At 36.2% G+C, this 24,261-nt stretch overlaps 1 protein-coding gene across 17 annotated transcripts in view; it reads left to right on the top strand.

The window, feature by feature from the left end:
* Positions 1-24,261, top strand: part of Trip12 (thyroid hormone receptor interactor 12) — a 144,052-nt gene that overhangs the window by 63,360 nt on the left and 56,431 nt on the right. For all 17 annotated transcript variants that reach the window (XM_074071922.1, XM_074071923.1, XM_074071935.1 and 14 more), the window contains 4 exons: positions 12,988-13,093; positions 15,897-16,033; positions 22,386-22,469; positions 23,684-23,779. In XM_074071922.1, coding sequence (XP_073928023.1) covers positions 12,988-13,093; positions 15,897-16,033; positions 22,386-22,469; positions 23,684-23,779 — 423 coding nt within the window. The remainder of the gene's footprint in view (positions 1-12,987; positions 13,094-15,896; positions 16,034-22,385; positions 22,470-23,683; positions 23,780-24,261) is intronic.

The raw sequence follows: 24,261 nt of genomic DNA, 5'->3' as shown, positions 1-24,261 counted from the left end.
GGGGTTGTTTCCATTTCTTGTAGGGGAACCAACTGTTCTGGTTTCCCTGGGTCTGGGGCATTCCCCAAGTTTAAGGACTTTCAGACCTAAAACCAGGACATTCCCAGGCAAACCAGGACTGTAATTCAGTCACCCAACCCTTGTTTCTTTTTTATTTCTGGATTTCCTGCTATTTGGGTGATTGTTTTCCTGGATACTCCTAATCTTCTCTCTTTCCCTTGCTTTCCTTTTTTATTTCTAGTGTTTCTTCAGCTTCATCTTCCAACCTTTCTATTGATTTTTTTCCTTTTCCCCCAATCTTGTTTAATTTTCAAAGGGTTATTTTGTTTGTCCTTCTTTCTAAAAAGAGAATCCTGTATTTGATTTTTAGATGCTTTTTTTTTTTTTTTGAGGACATTGTTTTCTTTGTTTGCATAGTCTCTATCACATAATTTGGGAAGGGGGTCATTTAATATGTTTCATGTTTCAAACTAGGAATTTTTCTAAGGAGATCAAAAATCTAATTTGTATGTTCTGAGCACATAAGTGAGATTTGGCTGAGATTCACTGTCTAGTGACATGGTTGGGCTGTTTTGTTGTGAAACCACCTTTATTATTAATTTTAGATAGTTTTCCTTTGGTAAAATTCCCCATGCAAGATTCCTTCAAACTCCTATGTCAAAGTGAAGGCCTTGTTGCGGGGGGCGGTGGGAGGGGGCAGACGCTGAGCTGAAAAGAGTCCTGGGAAGGAGGTTTAGTATATGTCATCCAGTAAGTCTATTGGCATTTAATTCCCTTCCCTTCCTCTGCATTTTTGGTATGGTCCACCTGTTTGCAACTATGTACTTGAGAATTTCTGTATTTTACATTTTGTAAGGAATAATGGTCCTGTGTTTTGCTGGGTCAAGAGAGGAACAGTTGCCCAGCTGTGTAAGTGGGGGAGGGTATCTGGGTGTGTGATTGCTTCATAAACACCCTATCAATTAATCCCTAGTTTTAACCCCAAAATTGCACAAGAGGTACCTGGTACCATCAGCTCCTGAGCCCTTTAGGGTCTCTGGAGCTTCAGTCTAATTGGTACTTACCTCAGTTTTCTACATTCAGCATTCTGGTGTTTTTCACCTTGTAAAGTTGTGTTGTGATTATAGTCTTTTCCATTCTTCCCATCCTTCTGGATTTATGTCTCAGATTCTTTTTAAAAATTTATTTTATCGCTTTTACATTTACTCATGTGTATACATTGTTTGGGCCACCTCGCCCCCCTGCCCTCAGATTCTTTTAAAGCTATTTTAGTGGTATTTCATGAGGGCATAGGAGTAAATGGAATCTTTTCAAAGGTACATTATTGGCTATATGTGGCAGTAGGCATTGTTTTTTCAGTGCTTGTTCTGTGCCTCATTCTATAATACACACTTTTAGTTGCATCTTCATCAAATTAAAACATTAAAATTCACCTTCACAATTGTAGAATGAGGTAGTATCTGGTGTTTTAGGTGTGAAGAAATTATTTGCTAAAACACAGACTTTTTCCCTCTCTGCGTGTGTGTTGTATTGCGGATTGAACCTAGGGTCCTGCACAGGCTGGGCTAGTGTTCTACCAGTGAGCTACGTCTCCATGCCTATAACCTGTGTGATTTTTAGTGGTTACATATAGTCTAGGCCATTCCCTACTAATTGGAATTTTCATGTTCTTTTAAACCATTAAATTAGTTATAGCATTACAGTTTGCATCGTACGTTTTCTTTGTTCACTGATGGTATTCCTTTGAAATAATGAAACTTGAAATTGTCCACAGAAATGTATACATTTACCTTCTCATTGGTGGTGCAGTAGTCCAGTTTATTTAGTCTCATTAACAGTCATGTTCCTACAGTTTGTCTTTCTGTACTGTTTATTTAATCATTCTCTGTTTTGGACATTTAGCTTCTTTCCAGTTTCTCCTTATAGAAATTCTTAGAGCAGTATTTTTGCACATTTGTGATATTCTTAATTCATGTTGTGAATTTATATCATGAAATGGCTCTGCATTGACTAAGAAATGCAAAGTTGGTTTAGAAAATTGCATTTGGGATATTAGTTTGTTATTCACAAAATCTGTCTTTTATTATTGAGAGATTTTAAAATAAAAATTTGTGATCCCTTTGTATGTAATAGATTGCTTTCCAGTCTGTGAATTTATTTTACCCAAAGTTTAACCACTAATAAAGATGTATAAACTTGAAGGTAATCACACAATATTCAGGTTATGCCACACTCCTATGATTCCATTGCCTAGTGTCCTATGTGTGCATGCCCAATGACTGAAGAAACGAAGTGCTACTTACTGAAAATGTACCTAGAATAAAGAATTTTCTTTATTGAGCTCAGTTTTTCAGAGTCAAAATTCTCTATTATATAGAGGCTTAAGCAAGATTCCTGCTGTGCTCTAATATTCTAAGGAAGTGAATGATCTCTAGGATTAAAACTGTAAAGCATAGATTAGACACACTAATATTGTTAATGTCCATACAATCCAAAGCAATTTATAGGTTCAGTTCAGTCCCCATGAGAATACCAATGGCATTCTTTATTTAATTCTTCCAAAAGATGAAACATTTTCAGAAGATCAGAAATGGCATACTGTTCTTCCCTCTCTATTTTCAAAGTTTAGCTCAAGGAATGTTTTCTGCAAAGGACCATATAGTAAATATTTTAGGCTTTGCTGACCATACAGTCTTTGTCATATATTCTTCTTTTATTACAGCTTTCTAAAAGTCTACAAACCATTCTTAGCTTATGATTACATAAAAACAGACTGCCAGCTGAATTTGGCCCACAGGTTGCTATTTATTGTCACCTGTTCTAGGCACAGAATTTCAATATAGTAATGATTTATAATCAAAGTTTTTGGGATATAGATGATGGACATTCAACACATTTGGAAAAGGAATTCAGCTCACATCACTGACTGTTAAAATGAGGAGATTGGATAGCTTCAGGTTTGGATGGTTCCAAGAGCTCAGGCTTAGATGGACTTAGGGGTCAAATGAAGATGGCCTGAGCAGTCGTAGACTTTGTGACTTTTGCCCACTTTTCCTGTATCTCTCATTCCAGCTCACCAGATCGACTATCCAGTCATTCATCTGTCAGCCTGTAAGGAAGTCTGGGTCATATACCTGTTCTTGAATGAATACTGTGGTGGAGGGGATGGTGGTGGAGTGGTGGTAATTGGAGAGTATGGGAATAGTTTATTCAGTCTGAGTTCCACCCATAAATGGATGTTCCCTGACTTACATAGTTCACGTTACAGTTTTTCAACTTTATGGTGGTATGAAAGTGCCCCTGTACGTTAATTCTGTTTTTAATTTTCAGCCCAGTATCTAATAAACTACATGAGATACTCAAATACTTTAAAAATTTAATATACTTTGCATAAAATTATTTTGAACTGTGGGCCAATACAAGTGACCATGTTTAAGGTAGTCTAGACTAAGCTATTTTGTTTGGTTGACTAAATGTATTAAATATATTATTAACTTATGATGAGTTTTCAACATACAAATTTATCAGGACATAATCCCATCATAAGTTAAGGAGCATCTGTAGCAGGAGTACTCTCTAATAGCTTTTCATCAGTAACACATGGCTCCATGGAAAACTACAAAAACAAAAAGATATTCAGAAAAAGGATTGCTAGGCGTTTCAACAGTACGTGTCTACTTAATTGTCTTTCATTGACATATTAAAATGAATATATTACGTTGAAAATAAAAACACATTTGAATGAAGTAATTATTGACTGAAAAAGATCTTAAATCAGCCTCTCTCACTCCTGTCCCTAATTGATTTTTCAAACAGCCTTATCAAATAGATTTACATAGATGTCTGCTCAAGAAACTGGAAAGTACTTCTTGTATTCCTAATGTAATTTCCATTGTAGAACTGTGATAGGTCTGATGAGTGTGTATATTACACAGAAGATTAACATGGCTTTAACAAACATGGTATAACAATAGAAAGCAGAAAGAAACATAGCTGTGAAAATTGTATATTGCATTTTGGGGGTAGGCGCTTGAGTTTGAATTCAGGGCCTCACTCTATTGCTATTTTTTAAGTAGCTTAAAATTCAGAGTATAAATCTTAACATTGCAGTCGTAGTGTTCTGTATCAGACATTTTTGCTTAAGTAGGCACACACATTACTAGTGCTGGCTTTTCCTGCAAAATTACAAAAAGGGGAACCGTTTCACAATTGTTTAAAAAATACTTTTTAAAATTTCAAGTAGAAAAGAAAGATCAACCATAAAGTTATAACGCACCCAAAAGCATGTTAGTTATTTTTATACAAGTAAGCATCTAGCAAGTAAATCTAAGGTTGTTGTTAACTTAGTCTGATGATTTAAAATGTCAAACCAGAAAAATTCAGGCCTACATTTTATGTTTGAATACTTAAAGTTTCAAAAGCTACCCTTGCAAAAGGACTAATTTTTTAAAAAGATGAAGCCATGACCTTTTAAATAGTGTTTGTTAATAAAACATGTTATTAAAATACATGTCTGTGTTATAGAACAAATGAGAACTTTTACTCAGCGCTCTCTTACCTTTATTCAAAAGAATAAGGATCATAGGGGGAAGTGCTTGTACCAATATAGTAAGGTCAAGAGCTTTGAGAAAAGTAGTCTGTCACTGTTTATTCCTGATTTGACTACATGAAGACTTTGTGGGTAAGAATGTGTGGATCTGACCAGTGATACTCTGTTGCTTTTCATAGTGGCATCATAAAAATAAGAAATGTGGTTTTGCTGCATTACAGAGCCTGGGAAAGAAGCTTGTGTGTGCACACCCTTGCACATGGGTTTCAGTAGGTTGTAGGTTGACACTTACTCTGTTACCTCTTGCATTGAAAGACATATTGCTTGACCAGTAGAGTGCAAGGAAGCACATCTCTAAAAAATACTGTATTTGTTTATGGATAGTTGTAAAATATTTGTTTGAACCAGTAAGGCAAAAGTTTTAGCACATCATTAGAAGTATATTAAAGGTGTTAGTTTCTGTTCTGCTTCAAAATAAACTTTGGAATTACACAGTTAGTTGGATTGTGTACCTTAAGCAATTCAGTTAATATTTTTACATCTAAAAACTAGGAATTGTCATCACCTTATATATAAAAATTGTTTTGAAAAACTCCAGTCATCTAGTGTACAGTTGTGAGGATGGTATTTGAAAAGCATCATCAGCATAGATGAAGGTTATCTTCATCTTCTAGAAAAGTGATCTACCAAGCTGCTTCATCTCAGACTTTTCCAAGAGTGTATGCCGTTTCTGATCTGAAAATGTTCCAGACTTTTGCAGTAAGTATTCATCAAAAGAATTTGACTTTGTTAAAATATGCTAAGAACTTACAAATAATCAATTTTTACCACATGCATGGTGTTCTCATGCTCAGGAGCAGCTATGTAAAGCTAGGGTGTGTGTGACTTGGGTTTGAACTGGGAGCATCATGCTTGGTAGACACACACTGTAAGACTCGAGTCACTCTACCAGCCCTCAAAGGTGTGTTTTCCATCTTGGGTTCGGTGATGTTGTAAATAGTGTTCTCTGTTTTCTGCTGCAGGGCATTATGCATAGCAGCTCTTACTGTGTGAATAGTCTTTTGGAAAACAAAGTGTTTGAGTTGGAGTTACGGCAATTAATTTAACATTTGTTTTACAATATGGTATGATTATGATATCAGTTGAAAATACTTTGCATCTGGGCTCGCGCCTGTAATCCTAGTTACTCAGGAGGCAGAGATCAGGAGGATTACAGTTTGAAGCCACCCTGGGCAAAGAGCTGGGGAGGCCCTATCTCAAAAAACCCAACATAAAACAGGGCTGGTAGAATGGCTTCAGTGGTAGAACACCTGCCTAGCAAGCATGAGGCCTTGTTCAAACCCCAGTGCTATGCCCCTCCACAACTCCTCCCACCTGTCCAAAAAAGAAAGAAACAGAACAAAACTTTGTGTTCTGCTCTTTTGTTTGTTCCCTGGCCCACTTCTTTAGGTCCTCTTTAAGTTTTAACAGCAAGAATGAGTAAAAAAGATAGTAGCATGTCCACATAGGAATACCAGTCAGCAATAGGAATGAATGGACTACAAATATGTGCAACAAAACAAATTCATTCTCAAAACACTGCATGACTGTTTATGTGAAATTCTGGAATAGCAAAATCTCAACAGGAAGCAGATTTGTGGTTGTCAGGCTTGAAATGAGGTAGAGGAAATTATTCCAAGGAGCATGAAGGAACTTTTTATTCTTGACAGGTAATAGCATATATTTCCGGGGTACAATGTGATATTTCAGTATGTGTACATTGTGGAGCGATAAAATCAAGCTAATTAACATATCTGTCACCTTAAATATTTACTGTTTCTTTGTGTTGAGAACATTTTAAATCCTCTTTTAGTTGTTTTGAAATATACACTGTGTTATTAACTAGTACCATGCTATGTAATAGAACACTACGACTTACTGTTTATGTGCCCAGAACTTTGAACATACTGGCTAACATCCCCCCTTTTTTTCATCTCTTACCCTTCACACCCCACTGCTGGTAATCACTGTTTTGTTTTGTTTTTTTAAAGACCATGTTTCCTCTGCAGCCTAGACTAGCCTGGAACTTGCTATTGCCTCAGTTTCCTGCGTGATGTTATTAAAGACATGTGCCACCATGCCTATCTGTAACCACCATTTTCATCTCAACTTTCTTTTTCTTTTTCTTTTTTTTTTGGGGGGGGGGGCAGTACTGGGGTTTGAATTCAGGGCGCATGTGCTTGCTAGGCAGGCACTGTACCAGTTGAGCCATGCTTCCAGCTCAACTTTTATGACAGTGACTTTTTTTTGGGGGGTGGGGGGGGTATGGGATTGGGGTTTGAAGTCAGGGCTTCATGCTTGCAAAGCAGGTACCACTTGAGCTACGCCTACAGGCCATTTTGCTCTGATTATTTTGGAGATGGGATTTCATGAACTATTTGTCCATACTGGCCTCAAACTGCAGTCCTCCCGGTTTTCATCCTCCCAAGTAGCCAGGATTTACCTGAGTGCGCCACCAGTGCCCAGCTTGAGTGTGGCTTTTTAAAAGATTCCACATATAAGTAAGATCATAAGATATTTTTCTCTGTGTCTGATTTATTTCACTTAATAAAATGCCCTTTTAGGTTTACCCTTGTTGCAAATGAAAGAATTTCTTTTTCGGGGTAGTTTCGGACTAAATAGCATTCTGTTTTGTGTATCTACCACATTTTAAAAGTCCATCTGTTCATGAATGCTTCAGGTGGTTTCTACATTGTGGTTATTTTGAATACTGTAATGGACATGTGTGTGCCAACAGCTGATGTCAATTTTTCTGACTGTATAGCAATTTTGATATGGTAATTCTATTTTTAGTTTTTTGAGGGATCTCCATAACTGGTTTCCAAAGTGACTGTACTAATTTATAATCCCACCAGCAGTCTTATAAGGGTTTCCTTTTCTCCCCATCCTTACTAATACTTAAATATTTCACTTTTTTGGGAAACTAGCAAATCTAAAAATAGGTATGAGGTTGGTTTTAATTTGTATTTCCTGATTAGAGATGGTGAATGCTTTTTCTCATATACTTAGCCAGTTGTATGTCTTTTGAGAAATGTTTAAGTTTTGCCCATTTAAAAAATAGTTTTCTTTTTATACAGTCGTTCTTACAAGCTTCTTCGATATTAACCCTTAAACTGATGCATGAATTGCAAATATTTTTTTCTCCCAATGCCTAGATCTTCTCTTAACTCTTACTGCTTTCTTTGATGTGCAGAAACATTTTAGCTTGATTCAGTCATGTTTGTTTATTGGTATTGGCATCCATGTTTTGGATTGTGGTGGCATATCATCTCTAAGAAGTCACTGTCCAGAACAGTGTCGTGGAACATTTCCCATATGTTTTCTTAGAGTAATTTTATAATTTTATGCATTTAGGTTGTTGATCCACTTTGAGTTGATTTTTGATTATAGCACAAGATTGTCTAGTTTTGTTATTTTGTGTATGGGATTTCCAGTTTTCCCAGCACCACTTATTGAAGAAACTGTCCTTTTCTTGGCATCTGTGTTGAGAATCAGTTGACTGTAGATGCGTCGTGTTGTTTTTGGGGTTTCTGTCCTGTACCTTTTGTTTATGTATACTTTTATGCCAGTACCATCCTGTTTTAATTACTGTAGCTTTGTGATAAAATTGGATATTCAGGTATGTCGTAATTCCAGTTTGTTTGGTTGACATTTCTTTGGCTCCTCAAGGTCTTTTCTGGTTCCACACACACTTTAGTATTTTGTTTTTTCTGTCAAGATGGCATTGGAATTTTTATAGGATTGCATAGGATCTTTAGATCACTTTGAGTAGTGTGGACATTTTTTTGACACTATTCTATTAATCCAAGAACACATAGGATATCATCTTTTGTTCCTTCTATTAATATTTTCAGTATATGGAGCTTTCTTCTTGATTGTATTTATTCCCAAGTTTTTGTTTTGTTTTGTTTTTGATATTTAAGTGATGTTGTGTTCCTGATTTTCTTTTCAGACATTTCCTTTTTAGGATATAGAAATGCTGTGATTTTTGAAGATGATTTTGCCTCTTAAAACTCAGCTGAATTTGTTTCAATTCTAATGGATTTTTAAAGTAATCTTTAGCATTTCCTATGTTTAAGATCCTGTCATCAGTAGATAGAGACTTTCACTATTTTGTTGACTTTCTTGCCTTACTGCTCTGGACAGAAGTGGTGATTGTGGACATCCCTACCTTTCCAGTTCCTAACTGTAGGGGGAACCTTCGATATTTTCGCATTGAGTATGTGTTAGCTGTATTTTGGTCGGATTTAGCCTTTGTTGTGTTGGGGAACATCTTTTTTTTTTAATGGCACTGGGGTTTGAACTCAGGGCCTCATGCTTGCTAGGCAGGGGCTCTTACCTCTTGAGTCATTCCACTAGTCCTTTTTTGTGATGGGTTTATTCGAGATAGGGTCTCAGGAATTGTTTGCCTGGCTTCATTTGAAAACATGATCCTCCTGATCTCTGCCTTCTGAGTACCTAGGAAACATTCTTTCTATTCAAAATTTGTTGAAAGGTTTTTTTTTGTTTGTTTGTTTTTTAATCATAAAAGGATGTCGACTTTTGTTAAGTTCTTTTTCATTTGATCATATGATTTTTGTCCTGTGGTGAGTCAGATTTACTGATTTGTGTATGTTCAGTTAACCTTGGATCCTAGCGATAAATCCCTCTTGATCATATACTGTTGAATATGGCTTACAGGTATTTTGTGTGAGGATTTTTGTATGTGTGTTCCTTAGTGATACTATTTTGTAGGTGTTTTGTTTGTTTATTGTAGTGCCTGTGTCTGGCTTTGGTATGAGGGCAATGTTGGCTTTAAAAAGGGTCTTGTGTTTTTTGTCTATGGCTAGCCTGGACCTTGATTCACCAACCTAAAGCCTCCCATGTAGCTGCTAGGTGCACTACCATTCCCAGCCTGTTGTTTAAGATGGGTCTTGCTAACTCTCCTCCCCTTTCCCCAGCTGGTTTCAAATTACAGTCCTCTGGATCTCTGCCTCCTGAATGGCCACGTACAGGTGTGAGCCACCGTGTCGGACCAAGAGTGTATTACTTAATTTCCACTTTTTTTGTTGTTGTTAATTTTATATAACTCCTTTTGTGTTTTGGGTTTTTATGTTTGTTTGTTTTTTCAAAGACCGAGTCCCATTGTGGCCCAGGCTGGCCTCAAACTCCTGATCCTCTTTTCCTTGGCCTCTCAGAGGTGGAATTGTAGTCATGTGCCACCATGTCTGACAGTTCCTCCTGTTTTTCATTTCTAATTTTGTACCATTACTATCAGAAGACATAACTGATAGGATATCAATCTTAAATTTCCTAAGACTTGTTTTGTGGCCTTATGATCTATCCTGGAGAATTTTCTTTGTGCACTCAAGAAGACTGTGTAGTTTACTTCTGTTGGGCAGTTTTCCTGTATCTGTCTCTTGTGTCTGTTATGTTCATTTGGTCATACTTGTCCAGTACTTGTCCAGTATTTTCTGAAATCCACTACTGTTACATTGCTGTTTCCCTTCAGATCTCCTGGTGTTTACTTTATAAATTTAGGTTATCTGATACATACTTACAATTGCTATATATTCTTGATGAGTTGAACCCTTCATCACTATATCTCTTGTTACAGTGTTGACCCTAATGTCTATCTTTCTGTAATAAGAATAGCAATCCCCCTCTTTTTGTTTCCATTTGTATGTCATATCACTTGAGATCTTAGGAAGAATGGGGAAAATGCTCTTAATTCTAGATTACGTCCTTCTCCTCACTTTTTTTTTGGTGGTTCTAGGGCTAGAACTCAGGGCTTCATGCTTGCTAGGCAGGTGCTCTACACTTGAGTCACTCAACCAGCTCCTAAAAATTGTTGTGTTTTTTTTCCCCACCCCAAGTCTTGATTGTGATGCTTGTTAGTTATATGGGTGAATACATTTGTCTTACTCATTAAACAATGTACTTAAAATGAGTACATATTAGGAGTCGGGTGCCAGTGGCTCAGACCTGTAATTCTAGCTACTCAGGAGGAAAAGATCAGGAGGATCATGGTTTGAAGCTAGCTAGGACAAGTAGTTCCTGAGACCCTATCTTGGAAAAACACTCATCATGTACAAAGGACTGGTGGAGTGGCTTAAGCTGTAAGAGTACCTGTCTAGCAAGCGTGAGGCCCTGAACTCAAACCCCAGTGCTGCCAAGAAAAGGAGTACATGTTATCATATGTAAATTATTCTTGAGTAAAGTTTACATGAAATTTAAATACTATGGTCTGTCTTAGGGCACAAATAGTGATAGTGTAAAAAAGCTTGATTTAAAAGTATACCATCACTATTGGGTGTGGTAGTACCTGACTGTAATCCCAGCTACTCAGGAGGCATTGGTGTGAGGTAGGACGATCTCAGTCCAAGGCCAGCCCAGCAAAAAAGACTGGAGGTGTGGCTCAAGTGGTAAAGTACCTGCCTAGTGAGCCTGAGGCCCTGAGTTCAAAACCTTGGTAATGCCAAAACAAAAGTTTACCTTACAACACATTGATTTTGGATATGTCACTAAATAGATACACATATGTGTGGTATTGTCTATTACTGAATCGTGGCCTGTATAAAGATACTAGAGTTTCATGCACTAAAGTGGGATTGACAATAATACTAGAGTTTTTAAAATGACTTATATGTGAAAGAATTTGTTTTCCTATAACGTGTGCCTATAAACTACATTTTTAATCTACTTAATCATACATTTGAGATAGACAAGCATAATTTAATATTTTTTGAAATCTTATTTTTTTTAAGTTTTTGTGCTTTTAAGTGTTAAAAATAGTGATTCCAGTTAGCTGAGCATGGTAAGGTAGCCCTGTTGATTTGTCTACCTGTTTGTCTCTGTTGACCATGTTGTATACTGAGTCAAGGATTCAATAGAATAGGATATCAGGCAGAGGTGTGTGATCGCATTGAGTAATTCCAGTGAAATTAGGGTGAAAGTCAACCCAAACATCAAAAATTTTTTATACTGTGTTTTCATTGTCAAAAATTTATTATTTATTTTTCATTTATTCATATCCAAAAATAAAATTAGAGAAACTTTAAGCCATTTTTATTTCCCAAACAAACCATAATTCTTTAATCCTTTCATGCTGGTTTTACATGTATAGCTAATCTTCCACAGAAGTTATTTTGCGGAAAGGTCCCAGAAGGTTTGGTTTAGAATTCTAAATGATAATGATCATAGACTTTTGCTTTTATATTTTCTGTTTTGTGTTTGAAAATTCTTATATACTTGCTTTTCACACAGCAGCTTTCCTTTTGTGTAGTATAAAGACCATCTTAAGTTGAATGAACTGTAGTTTTAAAATTAAGCCTCCAAAAGGTCAAGAAAGTACTGAGAAGAATCCTTTTTACCACTTATCTCCCAGACTGTTTACTGGTACCTCTAACAAAATCAGAAGACTATCTTACCTCTGTACCTTACAGCAGTGACATAGCCAAAAATTAAAACTTCATGAAAAAATTCACTGCTCCTAAACAAAGTGTATAATTGATCTCTGAAAAAGTTTACATCCATTTTTTAAGATTTAAGAAATTGATTGCTGACTTTTGAAGACTTTTCCCTATTAGAGTTCTTTGTTTAGATACAGCCCATGGAGTGGAAGGCATGGCTCAAGTGGTAGAGTGCCTGCCTAGATACAGTCCACCATCCATTATGCCATCTGTATTGTAACATTGTTCATGGGGTGAGGTTGCTGCGGGGGGTGGGGATAATGACGAACGCTGTCATGGGTTCTCTGTTGTTCATAAAATAATAATACTGCCTAGTTGCTGTACTTTTTTGGAATCTGTTAACACTATAAAGGTGTTAGAAAGCTTCCAAAATAACATGTGGTGTGTTTGACTGACTTTCTTCCTAATTAAACAATAGTCTAAAAATTGGACATTTCAGTATCCTTTGGTTTAAGTATGTGTTTCTTGTTCCTAGGGTACAAAGAAAACATTGTTTTGTTCTTTCAATATCCTTATTGATCAGTGTTATAAACTAACTGAAATGGAGCAAAGTAAAAAACAGTATAATGAATTAGTAAATTTAATGAAATTAAATTCTTAAAATATAGCATCTATACAAAAAACATTATCTGTTGGTCTTTGTGGAGAAGAGATAGGGACTTTGAGGGAAGATTGTTTCGGAGAGTCAGGACTGTCGTGCATTGTGTGTGGTGGCTTGGTGAGGTAGGGCCAAAGTGAGAAGACTGACTACTGGAATGTTGAGTGCCATGAGCTTAGCAGTCAGGAGTAGGCTAAGTTCAAAGTCTGTGGAAGTAAACTCGGCATACTGCTGAAAAGTAAGGATAGAGTCTGCGAACTTTTAAACAGTAATTACCTGAAGACTTAGGAATTTTAATTCATGATAACTTCTTTTTATAAAGGTTTACTTCTCATATTTTCCGTGAATAGGTTTAAGAAAATCTACCAAGAAGCGCAGTGAGTCCCCACCTGCTGAGCTCCCCAGTTTGAGGAGGAGCACACGCCAAAAGACCACGGGCTCCTGTGCTAGTACCAGGTAATTTTCAGCTTATGTTTTCATTTACCTTCTGTTCAAGTATTTTCAGTTTTCTTCTTAATCCTTCTGCGTATTTGTTAAGTTATTTAAGGTGTTTTTTAAAGACGGGGTCTCTCTGTATAGCCTAGGCTGGCCTTGAGCACACTATCCTCCTGCCTCAGCCTCTCTGTACTGGGATTACAGGTGTGTATCACCATGCCTGGCGTAGTGTAGAATTGTCCACTGCACTATTGAGTAAAGACATATATCCTAAATCACTATCACTAGTAGTAGTATTTTTGTGAATTGTTACGAATGTTTACTTACGTTTTTTTACTAAGCTTTAATCATGTTATATATGTTTGTGTTGGTGATACAGGCATTTAAATTCAGGTTTTCACGCTTCCTAGGCAGTCAGATGTTCTACCACTTGAGCCACATCTTCAGCCCCAATTGTGTTGTTTTCTCCTCTTTTCCCACAGTATTTTCTAGAGTTATTGGCAGTACCATAGTTGGATATTTGGTTTTGTGGAATTCTAATCTACCAAGTGTATGTCTAATAAGCATCTTTGTCCAGATTTGAGTTTTTTTAAAGGTAGCTAAATTTCCCAGTGGTGTGATTTAAAGAATCAAAAGGGATGCCGTTATAGTGACTGTAATATTGGCTAATTAGTTTCCAAAAGTGTTGGCACCGTTTAGTAAGTTTAATGGGTAAGTAGAAGAAAGACACTTCCTTTTTATTACAACACCTGCCCATCAAGAAAAAAATGTGGGCATTGTGTTTTCATATTAATAATGTGCATTTCATCTTATTTTTAGAACATCTGTAACATTGATGAGTGGTACTGGATGTTATTTCACATCCTTTTATTAACCGATTGAAATTTTTAGGTTAAATGTAAAAATCTTTTTCCTGCAATCTCCTGTCAGATTTTCAGGCTAAATCAGTTGGCAAAGTGCAGCTTGTGCTATTAATTATTCAATAACCAGATGTGGATTTTGCCTCTTTTCTTATGTAGTTTGTTTGCTCTACTAAATGCATCAAAACCAGGGATTGGGTCATGATTTTAGCCTGCCTTTTTCGTGTTCTAACTGAGATAAGCAGTAAGATTTTAGCACTTTATTTTGTTCTTCATTAGGTTGTTCTTAGCAGTGATACAATAATGATTTATGGAAAACAGTATCACTTATCTATAAATCATAGGAAATGCCACTTTACCACTGTTCTCCCCCTCTCCCTCTTCTGAGGTGGCTGTGATTGAACCTAGGGCCTGACTAATCCATGCTTCACCACTGAGATACATTCCTGGTCTGTGTACCTATCTTCTAATTCTTCAGATTGTTTAAAATATCTGGAGTTAGCACATCTGTTTGCTTTTGAGGTTTCTTAGCAGTACTTTAAGGACTTCTGAGAAAATTTCCTCATTCTTCAGAGTTTTAGTCTTACTTTGGGTTGGATTTTTAATCTTACTGACCAAAGTTTATAATGTGAGATATAAACTGAATTCACTGTGCTTGAAAACTAATTTAAGGTGTATGTGACATCAGGTAATTTTAGTGTTATAATTGTCCTCTTCGTCCTTTCTCTGCATTCTTCTACAGACTACCACTTAATCAGCACATTGAAATTACCCATTATACAAAGCATGCTATGCACAAGCCATCTAAGCCTACCTGCTTGGATACTCTTCACATCCTCTTCTGATTTGAGTTTCCACTTAAATTCAGTGTCCTAGTATCTTAGGGAGATGCGTCTTTGTCTTTTAGACTAACAGTCCTTTAGGTCACCAGCCCTGTGCATCCACCATTCAGCCCAGTTTGTTAATGCAAATTAGTTGTTAAATGAATTTGAATTCCCCCAAGTTGTGTTTTGAGTGAGCTGTTTTCTTGCGAATGATTAGTTAAACCCACTCCAGTTTAGGGAGGAATTTTCACTAATCAGGAAAATAAACTCTTCCAGTACTCTGGTAATTCAGAGCCTTCCTTACATGTCCATTTTAGCCCACTAACTTGTTCTTCGTGAGGCAGCATCTAATTTTATTGCAGTTATTCTTAGTTTAAAACGTTTTAGTAGTAGGTGCTTGTATCTCCTAAGATAATCAGGTGATTTCCTGTTTAAATAGTATCAGGTTATAATATTGGGGTCGAGGAACTTTTTCTATCCAGTTTGCCTGCTGATATTGAAAGTAGGAAAAAGGTCATCATGAATAAAATGCAGTTTGCCTCCTGTAAAAGCAGTGGTCATTCTTCTTCCAAACTTATTCTTTCTCTCTGTCCTGAACATGTCTTCCCAAATGTTTATTTATAAATATTACAGTCCTTAATTGTTTATTTTACATGATAGACTTACTGTTCATTGTCAGTATAGTTGGTTTTGGATGTGTTTGGTAGTCCAGAACATGGCGAATGGACAGGATATTTCTGTCCTCATCTTTTCCTTTGCCCACTGTCAATGCCCTCTGCAAGTCTGTGTATATTGATCCACTTTGTAGCCTGGAAATGGGGCTCTACTTTAAATGAGTTGAATTTTTCTCCTTAGGAGTCGTTTTTCCATTTAGTTGAAAGTGTTTAAAAAGTCATTTCTGCCCGTAAGAATGACAGCAGCTCTCAGTAACACAAGTGTGTATTGTGAATGTAGTATATCTTGGAAGAATTTTAAATATACGAAGTCTTAGTTGTTATACATAGTGATTTTCTGCAACAATTTTTATTTAAAAAGGAGAAGAAACTGGCTTTGTGCTTTATGAATTTGAGCTTTGTGTAGTCTATACATTGCTCCTGGTGTCCTGATGAGGCTGCCTATGATGACATTTTTCTGTTGCAGTCGGCGAGGCTCTGGCCTGGGCAAGAGAGGAGCAGCTGAGGCTCGTCGGCAGGAGAAGATGGCAGACCCCGAGAGCAACCAGGAGACACTAAATTCTTCAGCTGCCCGGACAGATGAAGCTCCCCAAGGAGCTGCAGGTAGATTGGCACTTGGTAGCCCTAAAACACATTTTTATATGATACAGATTTTCTAGAGGTTACTTTCTGCATCCTGAAGATAGTGAGAAAGAAGGGGACAGAAATCTTCTAGATGTTACCATCAAATAAGTTTTTTTGTTCTGTTTTGGTTTTATCATTTCATTATTTTGATTAGTGAATTCAGTTTTTCAAATTATTGTCTAATCCATATCTGCACTAATTACATGAAAGCGGCTTTTAGGAAGGGGTAGATTCTTTTCCACTTAAACTTTTTACATATTAAAGAATTTAAATTCACAATAAATGTAAGCATATGGTTTTGAATTGCTTAATAAATATATGAATTTTAATTGAGAGTTTCTAAGGCCTAAATAAGTGTTCGGTTTGCACCTGACCTATTTTAATAATGGTGTACACGTTTTTGTTGGCTTATTTTATTACTTGTTCTCTTAGAATGGCAAGAATTAAAGTGTTTCCCCTTCCTTTAGTTTAAAAAAAAAAAGTATCCAATCCATTAACAAAACAAAGCAGTATTTTAGCTGTTAATTGTGGCTAATGAGTTTTAAATTATAATTTGACTTTTTATAACAGATACAAAGTATTATAGTTTGTCAGTATGGACATTTGATTCCCTTAAATCAGGATGATACACACAGGACTAGATGTAGGCATATGTTTATTTCTGAACAGTAGGTATTTTTTTCATGTACTGTGGTTTAAAATTAGAATATATGCTAGTTTTCCTGCATGCTTCTGGTTTGTCATGTCATAGCTTGCTGGAAAGTTTCTGATACCCAGTGTGAGAATCAACTAAATTGAGTCTTTTCTGTCAAAGAGCTAGCTAGGTGGGTAGAACATGAGACTCTTAATCTCCGGTTGTGGGTTTGACCCTAACTCACCCCCTTCCCCAAATACCACACTATGGAATATGTCTGTCATTATGTGGCTATTAGCTAATTTCCCAGGTGTCTGTGAGCTCAGTGGCATGTTGCCTAACTGAAGTTTCTGCCTTTAATCAGAGATATGTTTGTCATAGGATGTCCTAAAACTCAAATTGCTAATTTTAGGATAATCATTGTCCAAAGGAATCAAGGTCCCCTTGGCCCATGAGTTAATTATGTACTTAGTGCTGCCATTTCAGGTCACACAGTCATTTCAGGCCTCAGTTTCCCAGAATCCTAAAATTCCCACCTTTATGGGTCACCTCTTTGTCTTTGAGAGTATACCAGCCAAATTAAGTTTTGTGTCCACGCTCTCCAATCATGTCTGCTCTTCCCCTCTGCCCTCCCCTAAACCTTAACTGTAGCCACTTGTAAAGACTGAACCCGAGCTTCCTTGGTCAGAGCAAAGGGGCAGTCCTGTGTTAGGGATAAAAAATGAGGTGGTTCTTTGCCCAGTGTGCTGGCTTGCTTGCCTGATGCCAGTTGGAGGCACACACACACCCTTCTGCAGAAGTAAATTTTGCCTTGTCCATCAACTTTCGAACATATGTCTTATTTGTAATGGCAACAGCACCCTGATATTTCCAACACCACTAATGTATTCTTGCTGTGTAGCCTAGCTTTTTTTCTTTTTAAATCTGTTCTGTTTCCTGCTTTGTATGATAAATTGCATTTTGAGTTTACAGCATTTCTTCTGATGGGAAAGGACTTTATCCCCTTTTCTTTTTCCTAGAATAGTTCTTCTGAAGAGTGAATTGGTAAATATTTGGAAAAATATAGACCACTTCATGTGCAACTCATCAAAGCTGTTTATGACCCACAACCTATCCTTTCAGTGTTATACTTTACTTTCCAGGCTCTTAGTGGTTATTTCAAGCCTGAATATGGAAGTCAGTCCAGTTCCCAAATGGATGAAAGAAATGGAGCTGTTGAATGTGTTATTATAGGAGACTCATTATAGTAATTACAATAGCTAACATTTATAGAGCATACATTCTAATGCAGATAGAGTATTAACACTTTATATATATTTTCCTTTAATAATCAAAACAACCTGTTAAGAGAAAAAACCAAGACATATTTTTTAAATTTGCAAAGATTTCCAAGATAGTATATATGTGTGACTCTCAAATCCATGTCTTAGAAATCAAAAGAACATTTATAATTGTGTTGTTTCCTTAGGGTTACAAGAGTTGGCTAGAATGAAGGGGTGGGTATAAAATCTTATTCTTTGGTACATTTCCTAAGAAGATAAAAGTTTGAAGGAAATCAGACTATTCAGACTGTCTTCCTAAATACTGTAATGTGTTTCATTGCCATTTGAAATCATAGTACTATACAAATATTTTGCAAATTTGTATGTTGTAGCCGGTGATAAAAAGATACATGTAGTATATTTACTGGTATGAGAAGAGCTTTGGGTTTAGTACATTTTGAAGGATGGATCTGTTTTGGATTGCAAGAATTCTCTGTTGGCTCGCTAAAATAGTGACATGGAAAGGAAAAATAGGCATCAACCTAGCACTCAAACAATCAGGGTCAGACCATTAAAAAAAAAAAAAACCAGTTTTGTAAATTTTTCTCTCCCCAATTACCTTTGTTTAGAACCACCGTAAGTTGTGTTGTGACCATATTACCTGATGCTGGACCCCATAGTGAGGAATAAGCACATCCTAGCAGCCATGCTGCTGGACTTAACTGAACAGTTTTGTGACATTTCCAACTCACTGCTCCCACCTCCAACTCCCCCCAAAAAGGAGAGAAAATCTTCTGTTGCCTCCTTGTATTTTGTATATCTGAAACTCTTAGTACATCTTGGCAAGTAAAATCTAATTCTACAAACTTCCTAACATTTTATCTTTACTTTCTATGTAAAGGATTGCATTGCTTAAATTATAAAAAATACTGGTTGCTCTATGATAGAAATCTTGTGTTCTGATTTAAGTAACATTTTGTCCATTATTTTCAGGTAGGTATTTATTGTAAACTATTATACATAGTACTGCAAAGATAAGTATTGAGTTAGACTAGAGAAATACCTGGTTTAAGGAAAAAGAAAGATTGAGACTGCTGGAAATCTCTGCTGATGCTCATATTTTTATTTTTGACTAGGGATAAATACGGTTCACGTGCTCAAGGAAGTAGGCAGCCTTGACTAAAGAATTTTGTAATTGACTCCTATTGATTGATTATATTTTCTTATCTGCAGGACTTTGCAAAGTAGCCATGTCTCTTCTCTTTGTTAAATGAGCCTAAAGACTAGACCAATTTGGGTTTTTGTAAAACATGCTAAAGGGAACTACAATGGACAAATGTTACTCACTTGTCATCAGAGGACTGGCTAAAAAAGATCCCTTTCCTTGCTCTGTTAGCTGGTTTCTGTCAAAAGTGGCACTCTACTCCATTGAAAAGCAGAGTAACTGACCTTTTTGGTAGTGATTCTGTGACTCCCTATAAGTTGGGACTTCACTGTGATAGAACTGTAGCAGCTCTTTTAATTATATATTTTACAAATTTTATATCTTTGTGGCATTGTAACTTGAGATATTCATTATGAAATTCATTAGAACAGTAAAGTAAAAAAATCTTTAAAAGTAAACTCAAATTCAAAAGCCAGCATTACCTGAAGTAAAGTTATGATAGTTTTTTTAATGTGTGGGTTCCATAGAATGCTTTTAAATACTACTATTTCATGTTAAAATTTTGTGTTTGTTTTCCATATACCTGGACAAGCCAACTTAACAAACCCAGCCATAATTGCCACCTAATGTACAGTATTTATTCACAGGTTTCTGTGTAAAATGTAAAGAAATGGGTATAATTGAATTAAAAATTGTTGACTTTTATGTTTAAGGAGTTGACATACAGTTCTTACGAGTATAGTCAATGAAGTCAGACTATATGGGTTTCAAATCTCTGATCCTTTACTAGCAATCTGACTTGTGCAAGAATACTCGGTTTCTTCACATGCATAAGCTTATACCTCTTTGTATCGTTGTGGAGAAGCATTTAGACACTTCCTTCATGTGATGAGCATTAATGACTTATAACCAGCACCATACAGTATCATTTACTGCTTAATCTTCATCAATAGCAGTGTGGATCTTGTTAAACCTTGATACCCTTTAATATCAGTATCTCTGGTTAACCTATATCTCTAAGCCATGGAGGTGTTAATAGTTTTAATAAAAGGACAGTAAATGTTTTACTCTTTTTATCGTCTCTGTTGCAGTTACTGAATTCTGTGATTGTAGTTTAAACCAGCAGCCACAGACAATGTGTAAATGAATAAGTCCAGCGATGTTTTAATAAACCTGTAATTACAAAACCATGTGGTGGACTAGATTTGAGCTTTGGGCCGTAGTCTGACCTTTGTTCTAACCCATACATTCTTCTTTTTTTTTTTTTTTTTTTTTTTTTTTTTTTTGCGTGGGTGTTACCTTCTAGGTTAATTCTTTTTTTTTTTTTTTTTCATTTTTCTTTTATTATTCATATGTGCATACAAGGCTTGGTTTATTTCTCCCCCCTGCCCCCACCCCCTCCCTTACCACCCACTCCACCCCCTCCCGCTCCCCCCCTCAATACCCAGCAGAAACTATTTTGCCCTTATCTCTAATTTTGTTGTAGAGAGAGTATAAGCAATAATAGGAAGGAACAAGGGGTTTTGCTGGTTGAGATAAGGATAGCTATACAGGGCATTGACTCACATTGATTTCCTGTGCATGGGTGTTACCTTCTAGGTTAATTCTTTTTAATCTAACCTTTTCTCTAGTTCCTGGTCCCCTTTTCCTATTGGCCTCAGTTGCTTTAAGGTATCTGCTTTAGTTTCTCTGCATTAAGGGCAACAAATGCTAGCTAGTTTTTTAGGTGTCTTACCTATCCTCACCCCTCCCTTGTGTGCTCTCGCTTTTATCATGTGCTCATAGTCCAATCCCCTTGTTGTGTTTGCCCTTGATCTAATGTCCACATATGAGGGAGAACATACGATTTTTGGTCTTTTGAGCCAGGCTAACCTCACTCAGAATGATGTTCTCCAATTCCATCCATTTACCAGCGAATGATAACATTTCGTTCTTCTTCATGGCTGCATAAAATTCCATTGTGTATAGATACCACATTTTCTTAATCCATTCGTCAGTGGTGGGGCATCTTGGCTGTTTCCATAACTTGGCTATTGTGAATAGTGCCGCAATAAACATGGATGTGCAGGTGCCTCTGGAGTAAGAGTCTTTTGGGTATATCCCCAAGAGTGGTATTGCTGGATCAAATGGTAGATCGATGTCCAGCTTTTTAAGTAGCCTCCAAATTTTTTTACTTAAAAAAACTTAAAAAAATTTAACAGCCCCACTGAAGTTATACAAAATATTCAGTGGTGTGTGTGTGAAGGAAGGTATTATAAAACATACACTTGGTGGCTTGTGCATCGACAGCTTTTACTTAAGGAAAGCTAGAGGTTTCTTGTTTGGTTTTATTTTTAATTTTTTTGAGACATGGGTTTGTGTAGCCCAGGACGGTCTTGAACTCAAAATCCTACTTTCAGATTCCCAAATACTGGAATTTGAGATCTGCACAACCACAGCAGGCCCAGAAAAGGTTTTTACGTTCACATGTTGTTACTCGTGTACCTCTTCAGTTTTCCTGACTCAGATTCTGTCATTATCTGTCTAGTAAATAGTGTTTAAGATGGTATGACTCTCTAATCATATTTTGATGAATCTTATTTATTTAAAACAATGCTTAGCACTCAATAAGATACTTACAAGAAGTATGGCAGATTCCTAGTTTTGCAGGAATAGTTTCTCCTCTGGCCAGATTCATAATAGATCTACCTAAATGACCATACTCTGGTTTTGGTTCAGGCTAGTATTTTGTGTAGTAGTATACTTCTGAATCTTAATTCTTCATTCTATACTAGTTTTGGCATCTTAGTTTCCTCTCTTTCATATTTGGTTTCAGTGCTTTGAAGTTATCTATTACTTGTAATGTGTATTTTCAGTGTTGTTTGTTTTTTTTTTTTTTTACTCTTGATATTGGAGAAAACAGATCATGATTGTTGACTATTAAATGCATGATGGTTTCAGCAGTTCAGCAGTACTGCCTTCACTTACATCTGGTGAAGGGTTCCAGGACAAGACTTAATTCACTGTTTCAAAGGGATGAGGAGTCTGTCAAAAGCCATTTATGAATGAAACATGAAGGTTATAGTTTTATACTTAATATTAAGGTGGTTGAGCTCTCATTTTCTAATGGCTACAGAATGAAGTTTTGAACAGTTGAATGTGCAACTGTTCATTTATTTATTGTAGTGTGTAAAACATTATATATTGTAGTGTGTAAAACATTGGTTTTTCTTTTTTTAAGATAAGCCAAATGTTCCTCTCCTAACCTTCATCTTCCCCCTTCCCCCCAAGCCTCTAGTTCTGTTGCAGGGGCTGTTGGCATGACCACTTCTGGGGAGAGTGAATCTGATGATTCTGAGATGGGACGATTACAAGGTAAAGGCAGTCAATGGGCTTCAAGAAATGATCACCATGGGCAACCAGCTACTCCTGTTCTGTGTTGAAATTAATTCAGATGTGTTCATTTAAACTTCATCTAGTGGTGCCTGCACTGCCAAAAACGGCTTAAGCAGTGGCCATATGATGCTTTGGGTTTAGAAGATGAGATGTTTATATCTTCCATGTTTACAGTTTAACTAGATAAAGCCTTGCATATTTTTTTATATTCTAAAAATTTCTTCTTTGTGGTTATATGTGTATCTGGTTCCAATAGTAAATTATAAACATCCTGAGGCTGGCAGAGTGGCTTAAGCCTTAAGAACCCCTGCCTAGCAAGCATGAAGCCCTGAGTTCAAATCTCAGTGCCAGGAAAAAAAAAAAAACCCACCTCAGAACATCTTGAATGGGTTAGCTTAGCATGTTGTTCTCTGGTACACAATAACATTGTGAATGAATCTAGTAATAATGGCTTTTTTTTTCAACTCATGTTCTTTTTGGTTTATTTTTTTGGTCACCTACCTCAAAGTGAATTGTATAGTGTATACATAAATTCCAGATTTTTTAAGTATTGTGAGAGCCTTTACAAAAAAAAAAAAAAACCCAAATAAACCTTGTATTATGTATATATCCTTTACAAACACGAGTATATATTTTCTATTTCAGATGGTAGATACATAATAGATCCCCAATGTGAAGCTTACAAGTCAATTTCAGATTGCTTTTTGATTCCTGAGGGAAATGACTCTTTTTGACTAGAACTCCCATGAACACACAGTTTTTCTTATTTTTGAAACTGTTAAAAAATACTATAATGATTTTCATAATGTTTTTGGAGGGTCTCATGACTGGGAAATAATGTCCAGAGGGAAAGTGGGACTGGGGTGCTTAATATTATATAATTTCTTTAAAACAGATATTTATCTTAGGTTCTTGGACTATTTATGCCATTCCTGCTGGCAGTGGGTTTTAAGTTCTCCAAAAACTTTGTGCTGCTTGAAGCTGGTACCTGTGTATTTTGATTTTTATTAATTGTATTAATACATGTAGGTGGTTTTAGAAGTTTAATATGGCTTCTCTTAAAATTTAGAATGGAAAGTAAAATTAGCTAGCTCAGTTATGTGAGATGAATCCAGTTCCTTGACATTTTTAGGTAAGATCTGTTGCATTAAATCAATTCAACCACTCCCCCTGTCCTTCTTGTTTTTCTTTAGCTCTGTTAGAGGCCAGGGGTCTTCCTCCTCACCTGTTTGGTCCTCTTGGTCCTCGGATGTCACAACTTTTCCATAGAACAATTGGAAGTGGAGCTAGTAAGTGAAGACTTAAATTTTTCTCTCTTGAAAACCCCATAATAATTCATATTGCATACTTATTAATAATAAGTATTTGGAAATTTTGTGAAGTTTTAATCATTTTTTAAAAACAGAAATTATGTACATTCTTGCCTTAAATTCAGCATCTATTTGATTTTCTTTTGTACTTTTATTACTGATTACTGAATTGAAATCACTAAAAGCCATCCAGATTTTATAGCAAGATTGACTCTGTTCGAACTGTAGTATAGTAATTAACACTGACAATGATGTTATGATTCTGTTTTCATAGATTTAAATCTTGAGTTTTTATGATATAATAAAAATTTCCTATAAAACAATCAGTCTTAATATGAACCTGAGAGGAAAGATTTTTCAGAATTACTAGTCCAGAGATCTTATATAATTGATATAATGATGATGTTTCCAGTCTCAGTTTGTAACTAAAAGTGTGTCTCGTATATTTATAAATCCAGTTA

Source organism: Castor canadensis, chromosome 4, assembly GCF_047511655.1.
Source record: "Castor canadensis chromosome 4, mCasCan1.hap1v2, whole genome shotgun sequence".
NCBI classification, from domain to species: Eukaryota; Metazoa; Chordata; class Mammalia; order Rodentia; family Castoridae; genus Castor; species Castor canadensis.
The sequence above is the reverse complement of the archived record's forward strand: the minus strand, read 5'-3'. Positions and strand labels throughout refer to the sequence as shown.